Source organism: Ornithorhynchus anatinus, chromosome 15 (genome assembly GCF_004115215.2).
Source record: "Ornithorhynchus anatinus isolate Pmale09 chromosome 15, mOrnAna1.pri.v4, whole genome shotgun sequence".
Lineage (NCBI taxonomy): Eukaryota > Metazoa > Chordata > Mammalia > Monotremata > Ornithorhynchidae > Ornithorhynchus > Ornithorhynchus anatinus.
Genome location: NC_041742.1, coordinates 9,146,465 through 9,170,586, shown reverse-complemented (window position 1 = coordinate 9,170,586; position 24,122 = coordinate 9,146,465). Strand labels below are relative to the sequence as shown.

General features: G+C 50.2%; 1 protein-coding gene across 2 annotated transcripts; it reads right to left on the bottom strand.

The window, feature by feature from the left end:
• Window positions 1-268: 268 nt before the first annotated feature.
• GPRC5C (G protein-coupled receptor class C group 5 member C) lies at window positions 269-19,898 on the bottom strand. Of its 2 annotated transcripts, none has more exons than XM_029080071.2 (4): window positions 19,774-19,898; window positions 6,999-8,073; window positions 2,850-2,944; window positions 269-868 (listed from the first exon to the last, which is right to left on the bottom strand). In XM_029080071.2, the coding sequence occupies exons 1-4, from the start codon at window positions 19,780-19,782 to the stop codon at window positions 692-694; spliced, it is 1,356 nt and encodes a 451-aa protein (XP_028935904.1). In that variant the 5' UTR covers window positions 19,783-19,898; the 3' UTR covers window positions 269-691. The 2 variants fall into 2 exon arrangements, with proteins under 2 accessions (XP_028935904.1, XP_028935905.1); XM_029080072.2 differs by lacking the exon at window positions 19,774-19,898 and adding an exon at window positions 18,341-18,576.
• Window positions 19,899-24,122: the final 4,224 nt, after the last annotated feature.

Below are 24,122 nucleotides of genomic sequence, written 5' to 3'. Positions count from 1 at the left end.
GGCATCAATCAATTGTATTTATTAAGTGTTAATCAATCAATGGTATTTATTGAGCGCTTATTATGCACTTACTGTGTACAGAGTGATGCACTTGGGAAAGTACAATACAACGAGGTTGGTAGTTGTAACCCCTGCCCACGAGGAGCTTATAGTCTAGAGGGGAAGCGTTCATCTCCAAGAGATACATGGGAAGTCCAGACAGGGAGAAGACTTAAAGGGAAGGAGGACAGCTGACTGCAGCCCAGATTGGAATGACACAGGCCCAGAATATAAAGCAATAACGCATTTTATTTAGACTCCCCTGTTCCTCACAGAGGAGCAAGGCTCGGAATAGTCGGTGTCGTCGGCTCCAAGGGCCTCCGGCAAATCAGCTCGGCGGCTCCTCCAAGCCGGATGGAGGGCGGGACCAGCGGTAACGAGGAGGAAACCCCCAATGTCTGTTCACGTGATGCTCCGAGTTTCTCTCAACGTGGCCCCCAGAGCGAGCTCCTTATACTCAAAACACTGTGAAGCAGGGAGGAGTCTGGAACTCTCACCCACCCTTCAGCAGGCAGAGGGGAAATTGAGGCACGGGGGGCTATGCCGATAGATTCCCCTCAAGGCTGTCCAGTGAGTAGGCGGTGGAGAGAACCCAGGAGTCCCAGGCCAGGGCTCGCCCCTCCCGGCTGCTTCGCTCGTCCAGGCGGTGGGCTCAGTCCCAAACATAAGGGTTGGTATAGACCTGCAGATTCTTGTCCTTGTGCGGCCCCGGGGCCTGGCGGCTCTGGGCGGCAAACACGTCTTCGGCTCGCAGGGTGGAGTTGGCACTGCCCATCACCTGGCTGTTGGCGGTGGCCCGGGGGAGGATGACGTCGTAGGGCCCTTCCGACTGGAAAGAGAAGAACGCGGGGGGCGTGGGTGTCAGGGGGTCCTGGGCGCAATCCATCCAGGTATCCTACCAGGAAGAATCACGCCCACCGGCCAAGCCGAGGGGAGTCCGTCGTCCTCCAGGCTGACCAGACTGAGCGGTCCGGCCTCGGACCAGGATGCCCTACCGTTGGCACCAAACTGGGCCTGGGCAAGAGGGAAGGGGAGGGCCTCCCCTCAGGGAAAAAAAAACACTCTGGGAAACCCTTTCCTCTCCGGGTTGAGGGTCCACATCCTTCCCCGGGGAAGGAGGATGGACAGCGACTCATTGGACGTCTGAGAAAACAGGGCCTGCTTCCGGGAATCTTTTCTCAGTTCAAACTACCGGTCCATTCAGTCGATCAATCATATTTATTAAGCGCTTACTGTGTGCAGAATGCCGTACGAAGCCCTCAGAAGAGAACAAAATAACAATAGAACAGACACATTCTTTGCCCACCATGAGCTGACAGACTAAAGGGGGAGAAGGACCAGTGAGTCCCCTGGGAATGTCACCCCTTTTCCATCCCAGACTCAGGCCCATTTCCAAGTTTTCCCATCTGGGAAAGCTCACGGGTCTGGAATTTTCACTCCCGCTAGAGGGAGCAGGGAACCTTGCTCCCTGCCCTGTCCCTCCCCTTGGGGTGTACAAAGGACCTCGGGAAACCTACCAGGGCGAAGCTGATTTATATTCAGAGTTCTGGGAAGGCTTATTACCCAGGGATCAGAGAACACAAGGTGGGGTGGAAGTCTATTTGTAAGGGCTCTACATCCAGTATCAATCAATCCACGGCATTTGAGCAGTTGCTGGGTGCAGAGCACTGTAGATTAGAATTAATAGATTGTAAACTCCTTGAGGGCAGAGATGATATTTACTAACGCCTTTGTACTCTCCCAAGGGCTTAGTACAGTGCTCTGCACCCAATGCTCAATAAGGGTGATTCCACCAGAACTACACTGACGCTCAGTGCCCTAACAGCCCAATGCAGCCCTCACGCTTCATTCCTCTAGTGCTAACCTTCTCACTGTAGCTCCATCTTGTCTATCTCGCTGCCGACCACATCCTGACTCTGGCCCGGAAAGCCCTCCCTCCTCCTATCCGACAGAAAATTCTCCTCTCTTTCAAAGCCTTATTGGAGGCACATCTCCTCCGAGAGGCCTTCCCCGATTATGCCCTCCTTTCCTCCTCTCCCACTCTCTTTTGCCTCACCCTACGTTGCTCCCTTTATTCAATCCCCCTCCCAGCCCCACAGCACTTGAGTTATATCTGGGATTTATTTATATTAATATGTCTCCCCCTCTAAACTGTAAACTCACTGTGGGCAGGAATTATGTCTGTTATTCTATTCTATTGCTTAGTATCATGCTCTGCATATAGTAAGCACTCAATAAATGATTGAATGAATATCGTACTCTCCCAAGAGCTTAGTAAAGTGCTCTGGACATAGTAAGCACTCAATAAATAGGACTGACTGACTGGTTGGAACCTGTAATACCACTGCTGGGAAGGGGAAGGATATTAGGTAGTAGTGACAGGTGAGGCGGAGCAGAGTCATTCAGAGGGAGCCCCCCTCTGCCAACACATCTGGCCAGTCTCAGCTGGAAACTCCCACCCGGCTCCTATATAATAATAATAGTGGTACTTGTAAAGCACTTACTTTGTGCCATGCACTGTAGTGAGCGCTAGGGATACAAGCAAAGCGGGTTGGACACGGTCCCTGTGGCTCACAGATTTAATCCCCGTTTTACGGGTGAGGGCACTGAGGCACAGAAGTAAAGTGACTTGCCCAAGGTCACAGAGCAGACAAGTGGCAGAGCTGGGATTGAAACCCACAACCTTTTGGCTCCCAGACCCATGCTTTATCCACTACACGATGCTGCTTCTAGTATGCCTCGCTGCTTCTAGACTGAGACACCCGGGGCTGGCCAAAGCCTCTCACTCCCACTCCCCAAAGGTCACTTACGGGGCCTTTATGCATCAGGGCCATCTCCGTGGGCTGGTACACACTGGTCAGCATCTGTCCATTATATCCGCTGTAGGGAGACACAGGCTTCTTGGCTGGAAGGAAGGAAGAGAACAGGACAGTAGGTACGAGGGAGAGTCCCGAGCTACAGTGCTCTTAGCTTCCAGCTCTACCCTGTAAGCTCATTGTGGGCAGGGAATGTTGGTATTTGTTAAGCGCTTACTATGTGCCGAGCACTGTTCTAAGCGCTGGGGTAGACATAGGGGAATCAGGTTGTCCCACGTGGGGCTCACGGTCTTAATCCCCATTTTACAGATGAGGGAACTGAGGCACAGAGAAGTGAAGTGACTTGCCCACAGTCACACAGCCGACAAGTGGCAGAGCTGGGATTCGAACTCATGAGCCCTGACTCCAAAGCCCGTGCTCTTTCCACTGAGCCACGCTGCTTCTCTAATGTGCCAACCATCTCTAGTAAAAAATAAAAATAACGATAATGGTATTTGTTAAGCACTTACTATGTGTCAGGCACTGCACTAAGTGCTGGGGCAGATACAGGTAACTAGGTTGGACACAGTCCCTGTCCCCCATAGGGCTCCCAGTCTCAATCACCATTCTCCAGATGAGGGAACCGAGGCCCAGAGAAGTGAAGCGACTTGCCCAAGATCACCCAGCAGCAGATAGGCGGAGACGGGACTAGAACCCACGTCCTTCTGACTCCCAGGCCTGTGCTTTATCCACTCAGCGACACCCCAACTGCTTAGTACAATGCTCTGCACACAGCAAGCGCTCACTCAATACCACTGATGGATGGATGATTTCAGAAGCTGGGCCGGGCTGCCTGGAGAGCAGACTGACAGGAAAGGAGGAAAGCAGGAGTGTGGATGGAGCACTTATCAGGAACGTCCGGAAATAATCCCTCAAGACTAGTAGTCGTAACTGCGGTATTTGTTAAGGGCTTACTATGTGCCAATCACTGTACTAAGTGCCAGAGTAGATATAAGATGATCAGGTCCCATGTGGAGCTTGCAGACTGAGTAGAAGGGAGAACAGGATTTGAATGAGAACTGAGGCACAAAAGAGGCATAGTGGATAGAGCATGGGCCCGGGAGTCAAAAGGTAATGGGTTCTAATCCCCGCTCTGCCACTTATCTGCTGCGTGACCTGGGATGAGTCACTTCACTGGGCCTCAGTTACTTCGTCTGGAAAATGGGGAATGACGCTGAACGCCCCAGGGCCTGTGCCCAACCTTCTTTGTTTGTACTCACCCCAGGGCTTAGCACGGTGCCTGGCACGTAGTAAGCACTAAATAAATACCACAGTTATTATTAAGTGACTTGCCCAAGGTCACATAGCAGGTATATGGAGGAGTCAAGATTAGAACTCAGGTAGGAAGCGACCCGGACCATCTCCCACCTCATCCTACCCAATCCTTTAAAGCCAGGATGGCAAGTGGATGGGCCGGGTGTTCCGCTGGTGCTAGGAGCCCTCCGAACCCCAAATTTGAGGGTCGACTAGATTCCCTTCTTTCCCAGAAATCCCAGTCTGCTGACTCAATCACTCAATCGATCAATGGTATTTATTGAGCACTTACTGGGTGAAGAGTACTGTACTAAGTGCTTGGGAAAGTACACTCCGGCAGCATCGGTAGACAAGTTCTCTGCCCACAAGGAGCTTATAGTCTAGACTCCCCTCCTGGGCTGGCGGCAGAGATGAGGAGAGAGAATCGCTCATCGCTTGCCATAAGGGCCCGCTAGCCCTAGCCCTCCCCTGGGGCCGGAGCAGGTCCCCCATGAGTGCTTACTTCCTGCTAGAGGTGGTCAGAGTCCATGGAGTATGGGGCGCTTGGGATCTATGCTTTCTGACCCCAGGATTATGCCAGAGGAGTTGAATCTGACCCCAAGACCCCAGTCTGCTGAGGGACCTCGGGCAAGTCACTCAAACCTCTAGACTAGAAGCTCCTTGTGGGCAGGGAACGTGTCTACCAACTCTGTTATACCGGACTCTCCCGAGGGCTTCATTGAGTGCTCTGCTCCTAGTAAGCGCTCAAATACCATTGATTGAAACACGATTGATTAACCTTTTTGGGACTCGTTTTTACTCAAAGAGGCAGGTGGCCTAGTGGAAAGGTCATGAGACCTGGGTTCTAGGCCCAGTTCTGCCGTTCAGCTACTGTGTGACTTTGGTCAAATCACTTAACCTCTCTGGCCCTGGCTTTCCTCATCTATAAAATGGGGATTAAAATCCCCACTATGTCCCTCATGGACTGTGAATCCCACAGGGGACAGGGACTGTGTTGTTCTGATTTTCCTGTACCTACCCCAGCACTTAGTACAGCACCTGGCATATAGTGTTTTCGAAAACAGGGTGGTCTAGTGGAAAGGGTACGGTCCTAGGATTCAGGGGACCTGAGTTCTAATTCTGGCTCCACCATTTGTCTGTTATGTGACCCTGAGCAAGTCCCTTCACTTCTCTGTGCCTCTGTTACCTCATCTGTAAAATGGGGATTAAGACTGTGAGCCCCATGTGGGTCAGGGACTGTGTCCTATCAGGTTAGCTTGTATCTACCCCATGATTTAATACAGTGCATGGCACACAGTAATGCTTAACAGATACCCCAAAAGTGCTCGACAAACATTACTATTATTAGTTTTAGTACCATTACTGTAGAGTTACTCCTAAAGCAAGCCCCCCCTCCCCCAGTGGGCTACTACAGAGAGGCTACTGAATAGTCTTCAGTAGCAGAGCTGGCTCTTACAGGGGTTTATGTCGCCTCCCTCCTTTCTCCCCCCACACCCCATGAGACCACAGCTCGCATAAAGCTGCCTAAGTGCTGAACTCAGTCTATTGATTTTTCCATTAAAAAAAAAAAAAAAAACCCACAGTACTGAAGTGTTTACCTTGCGAGAACAAAAGCAAAGAACTATTTGGTCTTGGCAAAAGGGTAGAGGGTGGAAACTGGGGTGGGAGGATAGTAGTGATAGCCTCCTCACTCCTCTCCCTCCCCAAACCCCAACTAGTGCTTGTAAACTCTTATAAACTCTTATAAGATTACAAACTCTGGGAAGCAACAGGACCTCGTGGAAAAAGTACAGGCCTGGGGTCAGAGGACCCCTGAGTTCTTATCCCGGCTCCACCATTTGTCTGTTGCGTGACCTTGGACAAGTCCCTTCAGTTCTCTGTGCCTCTGTTACCTCATCTGTAAAATGGGGGTTAAGACTCTGAGCCCCATGTGGGACAGGAACCGCAGCCAATAGGATTATCTTTTATGAAAGTGATGATCTTGGTATTTGTTAAGCACTTACTACGTGCCAAGCACTGTTGTAAGTGTTGGGGTAGATGCAAGGTAATCAAGTTGTCCCACGTGGGGCTCACAGTCTTAATCCCCATTTTACAGGGGAGGTAATTGAGGCGCAGAGAAGTTAAATGACTTGCCCAAAGTCACACAGTTGATAGGAGTCAGGGTTAGAACCCACGACCTGTGAATCCCAAGCCCGTGCTCTTTCCACAAAGGACTTAGTACGGTGCCTGGTATACATTAAGCGCTCAGCAAATACCGTAATTATTATTATTAGGAAGAGCTGGAGCACTGTCCAGGGAGTCACAGGACCTGGGTTCTAACCTCATCTCTTCCACATACATACCTGCTACGTGACCTTGGGAAAGTCACTTCACTTCTCTCTGTCCCTCTGTATTTATTCACTTCCTACGTGTTCTAAATGCTGGAGTAAGTACAAGTTAATTAGGACAGACACAGTCCCCGTCCCGTATGGGGCTCCCAGTCAAAGTGCCGCTAAATGGGGATACAATACCTGCTCTCCCTCCTACTTAGACTAGGAATCCCATGTGGAACCTGATTATCCTGTATCTACCCCAGCGCTTAGTACAGTGCTTGACTGATAGCGCTTAACAAAAACTACAATTATCATCATCATCATCATCATCGTTAACCTTGCCTGTTGAAGAGCAACGGGAATGTCCAATTCTTGAGGATGCAAACCTAAACTTCCCTGGCCCGGCTGCTGATTCATTCATTCATTCATTGAATTGTATTTATCGAGTGCTTACTGTGTGCACTGTACTGAGCGCTTGGGAGAGTCCAATACAGAAGTAGATAGACAAAGCCCGTGATCACGTCCCCCCATTATTTACCGGAGGAAGGCTCGTCCATGGAGAAAGCCTTGTTTTCCACAAACATGCTCTGGGCCTTCTGCTCTTTGAGAATGGTCTCATAGCCCACTCCACGGGTGGGATAGCCGTCCCCGTGGTAACTCTGCTCAGGGCTGGACTTGGTCACCTGGGAGACCTCGGGGATGACGTAGAAGAAGAGGAAGGTCCAGGCGTTGGCGGCCAGGGCGATGGCCAGCGTGGGGTCGTCCCAGGTGGGGCCGGCTCGCCGCTCGTTCCCGTAGGTGTACATGACGATCCAGACCACCCAGATGGAGACGGACGCGGCGGTGGTCAGCAGGAGGAAGAGGCCGTGCTTCCGCCAGCGCTTGAAGCTGCCGCAGAGGGGTGGCCAGGCCCCGACGAAGGCCACCAGCAGAAGGAGCATCACATAGATGAGCGCCATGACGAAGTCGGCGTTGGCCACGTCGCAGGAGGTGGCCCCGACCCCGCTGCCGTTACTGGGATGGCTGGCCGGCCCCCCGCCCCGGACCAGGGTGATGATCATCCACTCGGTGTTGATGACCACCTCCACCGCGGCCAGTAGGAGGGCCACCGCGAAAGTCACCCAGCCCCGGGGGCCGTGGTTCTTCCTCGCCAGGAGGTTGAGGGCGAAGACGTGGGCCACCAGGCAGGAGAAGCAGATCCCGAAGAGGACCCCAAAGAGGAAGCGCCGCGAGGCGCAGGTGGAGAAGTTGGGCTTGACCACGCAGGCGAAAACCAGGCAGAAGAGGCCCAGGGTCCCCAGGAGGAAGAAGGCCTGGGTCCCCAGCAGGCTCCTCTTCCTGCCGTCCTGCACGAAGGGGAAGCTGGCCACCAGAATGATGGTGAGGACGAAGGAGGAGACGATGCCGGCCCCGGCCACCGCCTCCAGGACGATGCCCCAGGCCCCGGACCGATCACACAGGTTGTAGTAGATGGGGTCCAGGTCCGGGCCGCAGCCGGGAGGGGCTGGCGTCTGGGCCCCGCTTCCGGGGAGGAGAAGGAGGAGAAGCCACAGACCGGTGAGCGAGGCCATCCCGCCTCTCGAGCCTAATCCCATTTGGGACGCTGGAGCGGCCTGGAACGGAGGAAGGAAGTTACGATGAAGGGTCGAGGCTGGACAGAGGGCGGTCCCTGCCCTTGGACGCAAAGTCAGTCAGTCGCCATTTACTGAGTGCTCACCGTGTGTAGAGCACTGTGCTAAGCGATTGGGAGAGTACGATATAACCGAGTAGCAAGCGGGGCAGGTCCACGCTGCCCTGGGAGGCCTACTGCTATCCTTTCTCTGGGCTACTCATGTCCTAGAAGCACCGTGGCCCAGCGGATAGAGTCCGGGCCTGGGAGTCAGAAGGACCAGGGTTTTAATCCCGGATCCGTCACTTCTCTGCTGTGTGACCTTGGACAAGTCACCTCACTTCTCTGGGCCTCGGTTCCCTCGTCTGTAAAATGGGGATTAAGACTGTGAGCCCCATGTGGAACAGGGACCGGATCCAATCCGATTATCTTGTGTCTTCCCCGGTGCTTATGATTATTAATAATATCATTAATAAGTAATGATGTTACCACTATTGATAGTGTTAAAGTTATAATCGAATTGTATAATAGGATAATATACGATATAAATGTTAATATTAGTATTATTAATAATAATGATATTCATTAAGCGCTTACTATGTTCCAGACACTGTACTAAGCACTGAGGTGGATACAAGCAAATCAGATTGGACACAGTCCCTGTCCCCCCGTCCCCATCCCCATTTTTTACAAAGGAAGGAACTGAGGCCCAGAGAAGTGAATTGACTTGCCCAAGATCACCCAGCAGGCAAGTGGGATTAGAACTCCCAGGCCTGTGTTCTATCCGCTATGGCATTATGCTGCTGTACTAAGCGCCGGGGTAGATATAGTAATAATAATAATAATGTTGCTGTTTGTTAAGCATTTACTATGTGCAGAGAAGGGTTCTAAGCGCTGGGGTAGATACAGTGTCATCAGGTGGTCCACCTGAGGCTCACAGTTAATCCCCATTTTACAGATGAGGTCACTGAGGCCCAGAGAAGTTAAGCGACTTGCCCACAGTCACACAGCTGCCAAGTGGCAGAGCCGGGAGTCGAACCCATGACCCCTGACTCCGAAGCCCAGGCTCTTTCCACCGAGCCACGCTGCATTCCCCATAGTGTAATGGGGTTGGACACAGTCCCTATCTCACATAGGGCTCACAATTTGAATCTCCATTTTAACACCAGGACCTATTATTAGGGCGTCTGCTACCTGTCACACCTGCTCCATTCTCCCCTCTGCTTGCCCTGGAGGCCCCCGTGGCAATCAGCTGATTACACAGTGCTCCTTTCTGGCTGCCCTCCCAGCACCCGGCACCCAGCAACGGCCTAGGGGTAAGGCGGAGTGTTCTTCTCTCCATTCAGCCTGGTGTCCTCCCGGTCCCCTCCCCTCCTGACTTTGCAAACTGTCTCTCTGCTCCTGCCCTTCTCATGTCTCCCTTAACCAACGTTTTGTTGTTGTTGTTGATGGTATTCGTTAAGCGCTTACTATGTGTCAGATACCGTAATGAGTGCTGGGGCTTTATTATTATTAAGTGCCGTAGAGACGTTTCTGATTCATCGTGATTCCATGGATATACTTTCTCCAGAACATCCTGTCCTCTGCCCTGATCCACCACCTTTCTAATGGTTCTTCTGTTATCGTTGTTATGGTCTCTCTCCATCTAACTGCTGGTCTGCCTCTTCCACGTTTTCCCTGGACTTTTCCTAACATTACTGTCATCTTCAGAGAATTACTCCTCCTGATTATGTGTCCAAAATATGCTTATCTAAGTAGATATAAGTTAATATCAGGTTGGACACAGTCCCTGTCTCCCAGGGGGCTCACGGTCTTAATCCCCATTTTTTTATTTTTAAAAAGGAAGGAAGTGAGGCACAGAGAAGTGAATTGACTTGCCCGAGGTCACCCAGCAGACAAGTGGAGGAACTGGGATTAGAGCTCAGGTCTTTCTGACTCCCAGGCCCGAGCTCTATCCATTGGACCACACTGCTGCTTCTCTCCATCCCTCCCCTTCTCTGGCCCAAAATACCCACGTGCTAAACCCTGGGCTGGGCACTGATTTAGAAACAAGGTCTAAGGTCACATCCCCTCCAAGAGACCCTCCGCGATTAAGCCCTCTTTTCCCCAGCTCACTCTCCCTTCTGCTTCGTCTATGCGCTCGGATCTGTCACCTTTGAGCATTTGATATTTGCCCTACCCTCAACCCCACAGCGCTTTATGTACAAATCTATAAATTATGTATTATAAATTATTTATATTAATGTCTGCCTCCGCCCCCAGATTATGAGCAGGACATATGTCTAGCAACTGTCGCATTATACTCTCCCGAGCTTTTAGTACAGTGCCTGCACTGAGTAAGTGCTCAATAAACTGATTGATTGATCAGATTGGACAGTAGAAAACAATCCCTGTCCCAAATGGGGTATTTAGTTTAAGGGTTCTTAGTTTGCGAGTCCCCCGAGAGACAGGGACTGTGTGTTTAATTTCTACCTGTGCATTTTCTCTCTGCTCTCAGTACAGCACTGGCAAGTCACTTCACTTCTCTGCACCTCAGTTACCTCATCTGTAAAATGGGGATTGAGACTGTGAGCCCCATGTGGGACAATCTGTTTACCGTGTATCTACCCCTGTGCTTAGTGCTTGGCACAAAGTAAGCACCTAACAAATATCTTACTACTTCTTCTTCTTATTATTATTACAGTGCTCTGTGTACAGTCAGTCCTTAATAAAATAAATGCTATTACTATTACTAAGAGGGAGGAGAACAAGTATTAAAGCGCACTATCCGGATTGCTATTCCCCATGCCCAGAAATTCCAGAGCCAGCTAATGCTATTATTATTATTATTATTATTATTGTTATTATTATAAGTGCTTACTATGCGGTAACCACTGGGGCAGAGACAGGATAATCAAATAATCCCTCTAGACTGTGAGCTCGTTGTGGGCAGGAATGTGTTTGTTGTTATATTGTACTCTTCCAAGTGCTTAGTACAGTGCTTTGCACAGTAAGTGCTCAATAAAAAAGATTGAATGAATGATCATAATAATACTAAAGCTTGTAGTTTTTGTTAAGTGCTTACTATGGGGCAAGCACTGTACTAAGCGCTGGGGTAGATACAAAATAATCCGGTCCCACGTGGGGTTCACAGTCTGAGAGGGAGAACAGGGATTGAATCCCCATTTTAAGGATGAAGATACAGAGGTAGAGAGGGTAAATTACCCGCCCAAGTTCACCCAGCAGGTAAATGGCAGAGCTGGTTCTCTTAACTTCCAGCCCCACTCTAGTAGTAGTGACATCTAAGTGTTTACTACGGTCCAACCACTGTATTAAACACTGGGGTAGATGACACAAGATACCCAGGTAGCATACAGTCCCTGTCGCACAAGGGGCTCACAGTCTAAGAGGGAGCCCCCATTTTACAAATAAGGAAACTGAGGTAAGGTGAAGTGATTGGACCAAGGTCACACACAGCAGATGAGTGGCAGAGCTGGGACTAGAACCCGGCTCTCTAGACTCCCAGCCTCATCCTCTTTCCACTAGGCCAAGCTGCTTCCCCAAGAGAACCGCTTAATAACTATCATAACTAACTATCATTAACCAACACACCCTGGTCCCTTGCATCACTCTGGGAAGATCCAGAGTCCAGTCTGTGTAAATAAATACCCTACCAACCAACCATTCAGAATCCTTGGCCTCACTTCCCTTCCTGCAGGCATATCAGCTGATATCTGGCTTGTGGGTCCCATTCTTTGTCTTCCACCAGGACACAAACAAAACAGACTAATGCACTTAGCAGGAACACAGAATTCGCTTCTCTCCTTCTCCCATAGAGCAAAATTCCTTCCTTTCTTCATTCTTTCAATTGTATTTATTTCGCGCTCACTGCGTGCAGAGCACTGTACTAAGCGCTTGGGAGAATACAATATAACACACATATTCCCTGCCCACAACAAACACAGTCTAGAGGGGGAGACAGTCATTAATATAAATAGCCACTAGCACTCCTTGGGTAGGAATTCGATGGGTTTTATTATCTCTCAGGTGGGGAAACTGAGGCATGGGGAGGGAAAGACCACTGGCCGGAAGAGTTTATGGAAGACCAGGAGTGCAAAGAGAAAAATCCAGAGTTCCAGTACTCTAGCCACTTGAGGAAAAGTTTAAAATTCATTCGATTGTATTTCTTAAGCACTTACTGAGAGCAGAGCGCTGTACTAAGCGCTTGGGAAAGTACAGTAATGTTGGTATTGGTTTAATGTTGGTATTTAAGCGCTTACTATGTGTCAAGCACTGTTCTAAGCGCTGGGGTAGATACAGGGTAATCAGGTTGTCCCACGTGAGGCTCACAGGTAACCCCCATTTTACAGATGAGGTAACTGAGGCACAGAGAAGTTAAGTGATTTGCCCACAGTCACACAGCTGACAAGTGGCAGAGCCGGGAGTCGAACCCATGACCCCTGACTCCGAAGCCCAGGCTCTTTCCACAGTACAACAATAAAGAGTGACAATCCCTGCCCACAACGAGCTCACAGTCTAGAGGAGGGAAGGCGGACATCAATACAAATAAATAAAATTATTAAAAGTAGTAGGAGCTGTCGTAGTAACAGTAGTAATTATTGAGCTCCCTCTTGGTGTGATGCACTGTATTAGGTTCTTGGGAAGTTTAGAATAATAAAGTGACCACTCCCTGCTTACAAGGAGCTTCCAATCTAATCAGTTTATTTCCACTGGCCCTGGGACCCCTTCATCATGGGGCTTTCCACCCCCTTCCCCCCCATGCCCATCCCCTCCCGAAGGGCCTCCACATTCCAGGCTTGGAAAGTTGAGGTCATCCACTCTTTCTGACCTTTCTGGGGTCCCAGCATTTCCCTCCGCCATTTCCTCCCTGTCACCGTATCGGCGCAGAGAAAAATCATATTTATCGATCCACCCACCAAGAGGCACCTGAGAGCAGGCCTTCCACCTCCAACCCTTTGCTTACTCTCGCCCCTTCCTCAAATCTGCCAGAGCCCTTTGGGGAACCCACCTCCTCCGGGTTAATCTCCCACCACCACGGCTAGACCCCGGGCCTGGGAGTCCGGACGACCTGGGTAGTAATCTCATCTCCGCCACTTGTCTGCTGTGCGACCTCGGGCAAGTCGCTTCACTTTTCTGGGCCTCAATTCCCCCATCTGTAAAATGGGGGATCAAGACTGTGAGCCCCACCTGGGACAACCTGATTACCTTGTATCTACCCCAGCGCTTAGAACAGGACTTGGCACACAGTAAGCGCTTAACAAATACCATTATTATTATTATTATTAGAGAAGCTATGTGGTTTAGTGGAAAAAGCCCGGGGGTCAGAGGACTTGGTAGCTCCAACTTCACGGCTCCCCTGATCGGGGTGACCTTGGAGGAGTCACTTAAACTTCACTGAGCCTCAGTTCCTTCATTTGCAAAATGGGGATTAAATACTTGTTTTCCCATCTCTTTAGACTATGAGCCCCGCCGTATCTGACCTGATTGTATCTACTCCTGAGTTTACTAAGGTGCTTGACACATCGTTACCTTGTAACCGTTAACAATTGTTATTAGCATCCCATATGTTTCAGCCTAACAGCCACTCAGCATTTCGTCAATCAACCCATCAGTTTTCTCTGTAAAATGGGGATAAAATGCCTGCTAATCCTTATCTCTTGGACAGTGAAATTTAGACAGAGGCAGTGAATGGGTGGCCAGAGATCTTCAATAGTGCTTGACACCTAGTAAGTGCTTAATGACTACCAAAATGTTTGAGTTGTAAACTCTTTGAGGGGAACCTCTTCTAAAAACTCTCCCAAGCACGCAGTGAGAAGGTGCTTACTAAATAGGCTGCTGGATCGGTTGGTTCAACTTCCTGTAGAGCAGGCACCTCTGAAGATAATTTTTCTCTTCTTTTGCATTTTAGCAAGTATTTACTGAGAGAGAACAGGGATTGTGTATACGGCACTGAGATCTCCCAAACCCTTTAGTACAGTGCGTTTATTATGATGGTATTTAAGTGCTTACTATGTGTCAAGCACTGTTTTAAAGCACTCGTATAGGTACAAGCTAATCAGGTCAGGCACAGTTGCTGTCCCACATGGGGCTCAGAGTATAATTAGGAGGGAGAACAGGGATTGAATCCTCATTTTAATTTTTTTTTTAAAGTTGAAGAAACAAGCACAGAGAATAAGAAGAACTGTGGTATTTGCCAAGGGTTTACTGTAAGAGCTGGGATAGATACAAGATAATCGGGGTGGACACAGTCCCTGTCCCACATGGGGGTCACAGTCTTAATCTCCAGTTTTACAGATGAGGGAATTGAGGCCCAGAGAAGAGAAGTGACTTGCCCAAGATCACACAGCAGACAGGTGAGGGAGGTGGGATTAGAATCCAGGTCCTTCTGACTCGCGGGCCCGTGCTCTTTCCACTAGGCCCTGCTGCTTCTGCCCATAATAAGTGTTTGATAAATATTACAGTGCAAAATGCAAGATGCTCTGCACACAGTAAGCACTCAATAAATATGAGTGAATGAAGCTCACAAGCTGGATTTCCTGAGCAATGCCTGGAAGATCTTGAGTTTAGATTCTTAAGATTCCTTCTGAGTTCAGCCTAGGCTGCTAAAACCCATCAGCCTGGCCCACAGAAAGAGAGAGGGGAAAAATGAAGCAGGGCCTAGTGGATAGAGCACGGGTCTGGGAGCCAGAAGGACCTGAGTTCTAATCCCACCTCTGCCACTTGTCTGCTGTGTGACTTTGGGCAAGTCACTTCACTTCTCTGGGCTTCAATGTGAAATGGGGATTAAGACAGAGCCCCGTGTGGGGCAGGGACTGTGTCCTAGTGGGTAGAGCACGGGCCTGGGAGTTAGCAGGACCTGAGTTCTAATCCCACCTCTGCCACTTGTCTGCTGTGTGACTTTGGGCAAGTCACTTCACTTCCCTGGGCTTCAGTTTCCTCATCTGTGAAATGGGGATTAAGACTGTGAGCCCCATGTGGGGCAGAGCCTGTGTCCAATCTGATTTGCTTGCATCCACCACAGTGTTTAGTACAGTTTCTGGGACCCAGTAAAAAATACCAGAATTATTATTGTTGTTATCAAGACCCCCCCCCCATCCAAGAGACTCTCTTCTCTCCTCTCCCTCTCGCCTCACCCCCTGGCAGTACATTCCAGGCCCGAGATCGGGGCCCGACTTGGGTTCCTTCCCACACAAAAGGCCTTTTCGCTTCCGCTCCTAAGAAGCACACAACATTTTTTAATCACCTTCAAAATCAGGCTTTCCCCAGGCCCAGCCGCCCGGCCTCCGAACGTTGGTCCGGTTCAGTCCGGCCCAAACCTCGAGCTGTTTGGCCCAGCCAGCTGGGTGGAGAGGGGACGCTTTGGACATGGGGAGGGGATGGGTTTGGGGTTTGAAACCAGAACGGACCGGCTTCTTGAAAGCAACACAAGTGCAGCAGCTACTAAAAGCGTCTTTCTTCCTCATACCCCCTTCTCTCCACCATTCCACCTCCCTCCATCCCCCCAGTAGCAACAAAGACCCCCAAGGAGCAAGATACTGAACTCGGGGCTTTGAAGCCTACCGATTTGGGGGGTCTTGTCCTCCTTGCCCACCCTCGCCCCTCAGCTCTCTCTCCCGTGAACTTCTCAGACTCTTCTCTTTCCCCTCCATTTAAGAAGTCTTTCCGATCTATTGACGTATCGATTGTTTTTTCCATTTCCTCCCCTCTTAAGGCATCATCTTCTGCTCCTTCCTAGCCGGGAGGAAGCTCCAGCTGACCCACTCCTCAGTCTAGACGTTGCTCCCCTCCCAGCCCACCGCCCACCAAGGAGCTACAGGTGGGTGTGTTTTGTTTTCGATGGGGTTTGCTAAGCGCTTACTATGTGTCAGCCACTGTACTAAGCGCTGGGGTAGGTACATGAGAAGCAGCGTGGCCTAGCGGAAAGAGAATAGGCTTGGGAATCAGAGGTCGTGGGTTCTAATCTCCACTCTGCCACTTGTCAGCTGTGTGACTATGGGCAAGTCACTTCACTCTGTGTGCCTCAGTTCCCTCATCTATAAAACGGGGAAGGCTGTGAGCCCCACGTGGGAAAACCTGATTACCTTGTATCTACCCCAGCGCTTAGAACAGTGCTTGGCACATAGCGCTTAACCAATACCATCATCATTATTAGTATTATTACATACAACCTGATTTGCTTGTATTCACCCCAACGCTTTAGTACTGTGCCTGGCACATAGTAAGCAGCATGGCGTAGTGGATAGAGCATGGGCCCGGGAGTCAGAATGACATGGGTTCTAATCCTGCCTCGGCCACGTGTCCACTGTGTGACCTTGGGCAAATCACTTCACTTCCCTGGGCCTCAGTCACCTCATCTGTAAAATGGGGATCGAGACTATGAGCCCCACGTGGAACGGGGACTCTGTCCAACCCGATTAGCTTATACCCATCCCAGTGCTCAGTACAGTGCCTGGCACCTAGAAAGGCTTAACAAATATTATTATTATTAAGCGCTTAACAAATACAACAGTCATTAATCATTATACAATATAATCAGGTGGGACACCGTCCCTGTCCCACATAAGGTTCACGGTCTTGATCCCCATTTTACAGATGATGTAGCTGAGGCACAGAGAAGTGAAATGCCTCGCCTAAGGTCACCCGACAGGCAAGTGGCAGAGCTGGGATTAGAGCCCAGTTCCTTCTGACTCCCAGGCCCCTGCTCCATCCACTAGACCACGCTGCTTCAGGCCTCCAGGATTGCTGGGGCGAAAAGACTTTTGCACGGGGATTGGGGGGAGGGGGTATCTTTTCTCCAAAACTGTTTTAAAACGCCAAAGCCAGAAAGACCCAGATGCCTGAATAGTTAGGTCAGAGCCCTCAGGGGATCCGGGAAGCAAGAACTTCTAGTTTTGAAACTGTCCCCAAATGCCTAAGGCTTGGCGCTTTAAATATTCCTCTCCTCTCTGGATCAGGATTCAGGCGACTTTCCACCAAGTTTTTCCTCCTCTGACTCCTACAGATCCAAGGTGGCCTCTGAGTGTTTAGGAAGAAGCAGGATGTAGTAGATAGAGCCGGGACCCTGGAGTCAGAAGGTCATGGGTTCTAATCCTGCCTGTGCCCCCTTGTCTGCTGCGTGACCTTGGGCAAGCCGCTTCACTTCTCTGGGCCTCAGTTCCCTCATCTGTAAAATGGTAAGACTGTGAGCCCCATGTGGGACATGGACCGCGTCCAACCTGATTAGCTTGTATCTGCCCCGGCGCTTAGTACAGTGCTTGGAGCCTAGCAAGCATTTTACAGACACCATAAAAAAGGAAATAAAAATAATCAGGGATAAGGTCTCCTTACTACCTCCCATCCCCATTGCGGGAACAAGCTCCAGTTATTCTCTGGGGTCGTGTCCATCTGCTCAAAAGGAATTAACCCATCTTTTCCAGGGGCGAAATGAAAGTTCCCTGGAGAGTCAGGAGACTTGGGAAGACAAGGAGACAGTCAGGCTGCTTATAAAGGGTCCAGGATGAAACATTCATTCATTCACTCGTATTTATTGAGCGCTTACTCTGTGCAGACCACTGTACTAAGCGCTTAGAAAGTGCAAGTCGCCACCAAACTGAGTGGGAGGGAATTGGGGGGGGGGGGGGAAGGTGCGCATGTAGGCAGCTCTTTAATAATTCTGGTATTTGTTCAGCGCTTCCTATGTGCCAAGCACTGTTCTAAGCGCCGGAACACCGTTCTAAGGGTTTTTTGTGGGCGCCTTTCTGCAGGAGGGTGCCCCCCCTCAGTTTCCCCTTAAATCAGAGCTGGGGTCCGTCAGGCGCCCGCCATGCGAGGCTGTCCGAGCTCTACTTTCCCAGGAGGGTTGTCCTTGGTGGAAGGAAGCCGTCCATTCCCAACGTGGGAATCTGCTCCCCCGTCCCCGCCCCCAACAATCCCCTTCCCCCCCAAAAAGCCAGACTTGTGGGGCTCCGCAGGTATCTGTCCTCTAAGAGTCAATATTGACCTCTGGACTCTGTCCGAGAGAGTCCGAGGGGCGACCACAAACGTCCAGGGAGAGAAACACCCCCCTTCCCAGCCCCCCAAGGCGGGAGCAGCCTCTGTCCCCGGGACCCCTCCCCAGCCTCTCCATTCCCGCATCGGGCCCTCCCAGGAGTTTCCTCCTCGGAGAAAATCCAGCTGGAAACTTTTCCAAGGGGCGCCGGAGTGACCGCAGCCCCCTCCCCAGGTCCGGGGACGATCCCCTCCCCCCCCCCCCCAAAACCTCACAGGGTGGGGAGAAAGGGAAGCCTTCTTACCTGGAGGCGCAGGGCGCACGGAGCAGGGCGCACGGTGCAGAGCGCACAGCGCACAGTGGCGCGGCCAGGGGAACCCTGGACTATGAGCCTCGTGGACCCGCCTCCCTCGACTGTCCCTGGCTCTCCGGCTTCCTCCTCTTCCCAGGGGGAGGCCGGAGACCTGACATCACCGTGACATCAGCTCCATTCAGGGCTCTTATCTGCCTCCTCGCAGCGCCAGGAGTCCTCCCAAGGTATCTGGGCAATCCGTTTTGCAAGCTAACAAAACCTTCCCCACAGCCCGGAGCCCCGCCCCGCCTGGATCCCTTCCTCTTCTTCTTTTATTATTCTTCTTATTACGGTCTTTGTTAAGTCTTTACTATGGATCGGGCACTGTTTTAAGAGCTGGGGGGAGGTACAAGGTCATCAGGCGGTCCCACGTGGGGCTCACAGTCTTCATCCCCCTTTTGCAGATGAGGGAAGTGAGGCACAGAGATGGGAGTAATAATAAAAAGAGTGATAATATTTATTAAGCCCTTACTATGTACCAAGCCCTGCTCTAAGAGCTGGGGGAGGTACAAGGTCATCAGGGGGTCCCATGTAGGGCTCACAGTCTTCATCCCCCTTTTTACAGATGAGTGAACTGAGGCACAGAGAAGCGAGTAATAATAAAAATAGTGCTAATATCTGTTAAGCGCTTACTATGTGCCAAGCACTGTTCTAAGAGCTGGGGGAGGTACAAGGTCATCAGGAGGTCCCATGTAGGGCTCACAGTCTTCATCCCCCTTTTTACAGATGAGGGAACTGAGGCACACAGAAGTGAGTAATAATGATAATAATGATAGTATTTGTTAAGCGCTTACTATGTGCCGAGCACTGATCTAAGAGCTGGAGTAGATGCAAGGTCATCAGGTTGTCCTACGTGGGGCTCACGGTCTTAATTCCCATTTTACAGATGAGGGAACTGAGGCACAGAGAAATTAAGTGGCACACAGCAGACAAGTGCTAACAAAACCGGCCCTGATCCCAGAACCCCGCCCCTCCTTGATCCCTCCTTCTTCTTTTATTCTTATCATTATGGTCTTTGTTAAGCGTTTACTATGTGCCAAGCACTGTTCTAAGCACTGGGGTGGTTACAAGGTAATCAAGTAGTCCCACGTGGGGCTCACAGTCTTAAACCCCATTTTACAGATGAGGTAACTGAGACACAGAAGTGAAGTGATTTACCCAAGGTCGCAAAGCAGACAAATGGCGAAGACAGGATTAGAACCCACATCCTCTGACTCCGAAGCCCTGGGCCTTTCCACTAAGCCACGCTGCTGCTGCTTCAATTGTATTTACTGAGCGTTTATCGTGTGCAGAGAGAGCACTAGGCTAAGCACTTAGAAAGTACAGTACAGCATTAAAGAGAAAGAGAGATTAATCCCTGCCCACACGGGGTTTACCGGACTCACCTCCCACATTCCTCTGGCCTCTCACTTTCGGGTGGCTTCTGCGATTTGAAATTCCTTGCCAATTTTGTCTGCTGCTTGGTAGCACACACTCAGACTGCTACACACAACCGGAATGTTTGTGTTGTCGGCGATTCTCGGTTCCTTGCCAACAGTGAGAGCTGGATCAAGCATTCATTCACCAGGAGCAACAGCCATAATAATAATAATAATAATAATAATAATGGTGTTTGTTAAGCCCTTACTGTATGCCAAGCACTTTTCTAAGCGCTGGGGTAGATACGAGGTCATCAGGTTGTCCCACGTGGGGCTCACGGTCTTAATCCCCATTTTACAGATGAGGGAACTGAGGCACAGAGAAGTTAAGTGGCTTGCCCAAGGCCACACAGCCAACAAGTGGTGGAGCCAGGATTAGAACCCACGTCCTCTGACTCGGTATTTGGTATTTGTTAAGCGCTTACTATGTGCAGAGCACTGTTCTAAGCGCTGGGGTAGATACAGGGTAATCAGGTTGTCCCACGTGAGACTCACAGTTAATCATTTTACAGATGAGGTAACTGAGGCACAGAGAAGTTAAGTGACTTGCCCACAGTCACACAGCTGACAAGTGGCAGAGCCGGGATTCGAACCCATGGCTTCTAAGCCCATGCCCTTTCCACTAAACCAAGCTGCTCATAACAATAAATAATAATAATCATTAAGCCCTGGCCAGGTTCCGAGCACTGTGCCAAGCACTGGGATGATCAGATAAGTCGGACACAGCCACAAGAGGTTCACCGTCCGAGGGGAAAAGGAGACAGGTACTTTGTTGCCGTTTGACAGATGAGGAAACCGAGGCTGAGGAAAGTTAAGTGACTTACCCAAAGTCATCCAGCAGGCAAATGGTGGAACGGGGATTAGAATCCCGGTTTCCTGAGTAACTTGCAAATACACCCACAAAAACACAGACACACAAGTTTTCTTTGCGGCCCTTAATGGCTCTGTACCTCTCCCAGATGTACACCCAAGCCTTACCAGAGGACTGTGCCTCTCATTTACTCAATAGTACATTCACATAAATATTCATACACACGCAGCCCTTTTTTTTTTGGCTGTGCTTATCGGGTCTCTCCTCCACATGCACCATTGCACATAAAGTCTTTCTTTGTCACACTTTGTGCGTCCCTTTCCTTCCTCATGCGCACACACACAAACACACACACACTCTTTGGCAGGCAATGTACTTGCCTTGCTCAGACACCCTATCCGGGCCCCCGGAACGTGGGGTGAGGGGGCGCAACTAGCAGGGGGGCCTGATGGAAAGTGCAGAGACCTGAGATTCAGAGGACCTGAGTTCTAATCCACCACCGTCTGCCACGTGACCTTGGCCAAGTCACTTCACTGCTCTGGGCTTCAGTTCCCTCAACTGGAAAATGGGCATTGAGACTGCGAGCCCCACGTGAGACAGGGACCCGATTTGCTTGGGTCCACCCCAGCGCTTAGTACAGTGCCTGGTAAGCTCTTAAGAAATCCCGTTATTATTCTTACTCATCTGCTGGGTGATCTTGGATTTAACCTCCCTGTGGCCTCACTTTCCTCAGCTGTAAAATGGGGATTCAATTCCTCTTCTCCCTTCCCTTTAGACTGTGAACCCCAAGTGGGGCGGGGACTGTATGATTCCGTATCTATCCCTGGGCTGGGTACGAAGAAAGTACGTAACAAAATATCGCACACTTACAATGCTGCTGGAAGCGTGCGTCTGTCCTCCAGGTGTGTGTCTGTATGTAGGTAGGTAGGTCGGTCGTTCACACGTGATTGTTTCTGTGGGATTTGAAGCACTCCCTGAGGTGGGGACACCTCAAAAATCACAAACATTCTTTGCACCCCTTCTCATTCATTCAGTAGTATTTATTGAGCGCTTACTATGTGCAGAGCACTGTACTAAGCGCTTGAAATGTACAATTCGGCAACAGATAGAGACAATCCCTGCCCAATAAGGGGCTCACACTTCTCCACCCCGGGAAGCAAAACCGTGCAGACAGTCCCCAGGGAGAAGCCGCGTGGTTCAGTGGGTAGACCACAGGCCTGAGAGTCAGAAGGACCTGGGTTCTAATCCCGACTTTACCACTGGTCTGCCGTGTGACCTTGGGCCCGTCACTTCATTTATCTATAAAATGGAGATTAAGGCCGTGAGCCCCATGGGGGACAGGGGCTGTGTCCAACCTGATTGCCTTGTATCAACCCCAGCACTTAGAACAGTGATTTCCAGATAATAATAATAATCAATAATTATGGTACCTGTTAAGCGCTTACTCTGTGCCAAGCACAGCGTCGGGCCTGGTGGGAAGCCGAGGCTTCGCGGTCGGGGTATCTGGCGACTCCCTGTGGGACGGAGGACGGGAGGAGGAGAAGGGCGAGGGTTGGAGAAGCAGCTTGTTTGTTTGGGTGCCCTGATCTATGACAACCGAGCGATAAACCTCAGCCCCTTCCCCAGAGCACATGTAATCGCCGCCCCTCGGGTCCCCCAGGGCGGGGGACGGCCAGGACTCCTGGGACCCCAGCCAGCTCCAGGCGAAGCCAAGTCGAGAGGCCGAGCTGATTCCCATTCATTGGTCCAATTGTATTTATTGAGCGCTTACTGTGTGGAGATGATGATGATGCAATTTGTTGAGTGTTTACTATGCGCCAGGCACTGCATTAAGCGCTGGGGTGAATAGAAGCAAATGGGGTTGGACACAGTCCCTGTCCCACCTGGGGCTCTCAGTCTCAATCCCCATTTTCCAGATGAGGAAACTGAGACAGTGAAGTGACTTCCCCAAGATAGCAGGCAAGTGGCGGAGCCGGGATTAGAACCCACGACCTTCTGACTCCCAGGCCTGTGCTCTATCCACTGTGCCATGATGCTTCTCGGCGCTCAACTGTATATATTTTCGTTACCCTATTTATTTTGTTAATGAATTGTACATCGCCTCGATTCTATTTAGTTGCCATTGTTTTTACTAGATGTTCTTCCCCTTGACGCTGTTTAGTGCCATCGTTCTCGTCTGTCCGTCTCCCCCGATTAGACCGTAAGCCCGTCAAACGGCAGGGACTGTCTCTATCTGTTGCCGACTTGTTCATCCCAAGCGCTTAGTACAGTGCTCTGCACATAGTAAGCGCTCAATAAATACTATTGAATGAATGAATGAATGACAGTGCAGAGCACTCTACTAAGTGCTTGGGAGAGTACAATCCAACAATAAACGGTGACTTTCCCTCCCCGTGACGAGCTCACGGTCTAGAGAAGCAGCGTGGCTTAGTGGAAGGAGCATGGGCTTGGGAGTCAGAGGTTGTGGGTTCTAATCCTGTCTCTGCCACTTGTCAGCTGTGTGACTTTGGAAAACATCTCTGTGCCTCAGTTACCTCATCAGGAAAATGGGGAGTAAGAGTGTGAGCTGTACTTGGGACAAGCTGATAACCTTGTTTCTATCCCAGTGCTTAAAACAGTGCTTGGCACATAGCACTTAACAAATTCCATAATTATTATTATTATTATGTGAGGAGAGATAGACATCAATATAAGTAAATAAAATTACAGATATGTACATAAGTGCTTTGGGGCTGGAGGGGGGAAAGCCAAAGGGATAAATCAAATTACAGATATGTATGTAGCTGCTTTAGGGATAAGAAAAGCTATGCCAGATGCACTCGGTGGGGTAACCCCTCTCTGCCCCCCAAATCCTCCTTATCCAAGGGGGGTGTGTGTGTGTTTGTGTAAGTGAATGTGTGTGCTTGGGCACGGTTAGCAGAACCACACGATTAAGCAGAGTTAGAAGTGCAGTCACCTTCAGTGGAGCTAAGTACTGCCCTGGGATTATTTCTGGACTCCTGAAGTCATTTGTTTCCTTCTCGCCAACAGGTGCGAATAATCCTCAATTAATCCCTCCAGCCTCGGCTATCTTCGGCCGTTTGTGAGAAACCCTGGCAATCAATCAGTGGTATTTATTGAGACCTTACTGTGTGCCCAGCACACTTGCTACACTATAGCAGGGTTGGTAGATCCTCTTTTTTTGTTAGTTTTTTAATGGCTTTTGTTAAACGCTTACTATGTGTATACTACTAAGCGCTGGGGTGGAACCAAGATAATCACCTTGGATTCAGTATATGTTCCACGTGGGGTTCTTAGTTTTAATTCCTCTTTTTACAGGTGAGGGAACCGAAGCAGAGAGAAGTGAAGTGACTCGCCCTAAGTCACACAGCGGACCTGACTCCCCGGCTCATGCTCTATCCACTAGGCCACGCTGCTTTTCTGATGTCTGAATGAGAAGCAGCATGGCTTAGTGGAAAGAGCATGGGTTTGGGAGTCAGAGGTCATGGATTCTAATCCCTGCTCG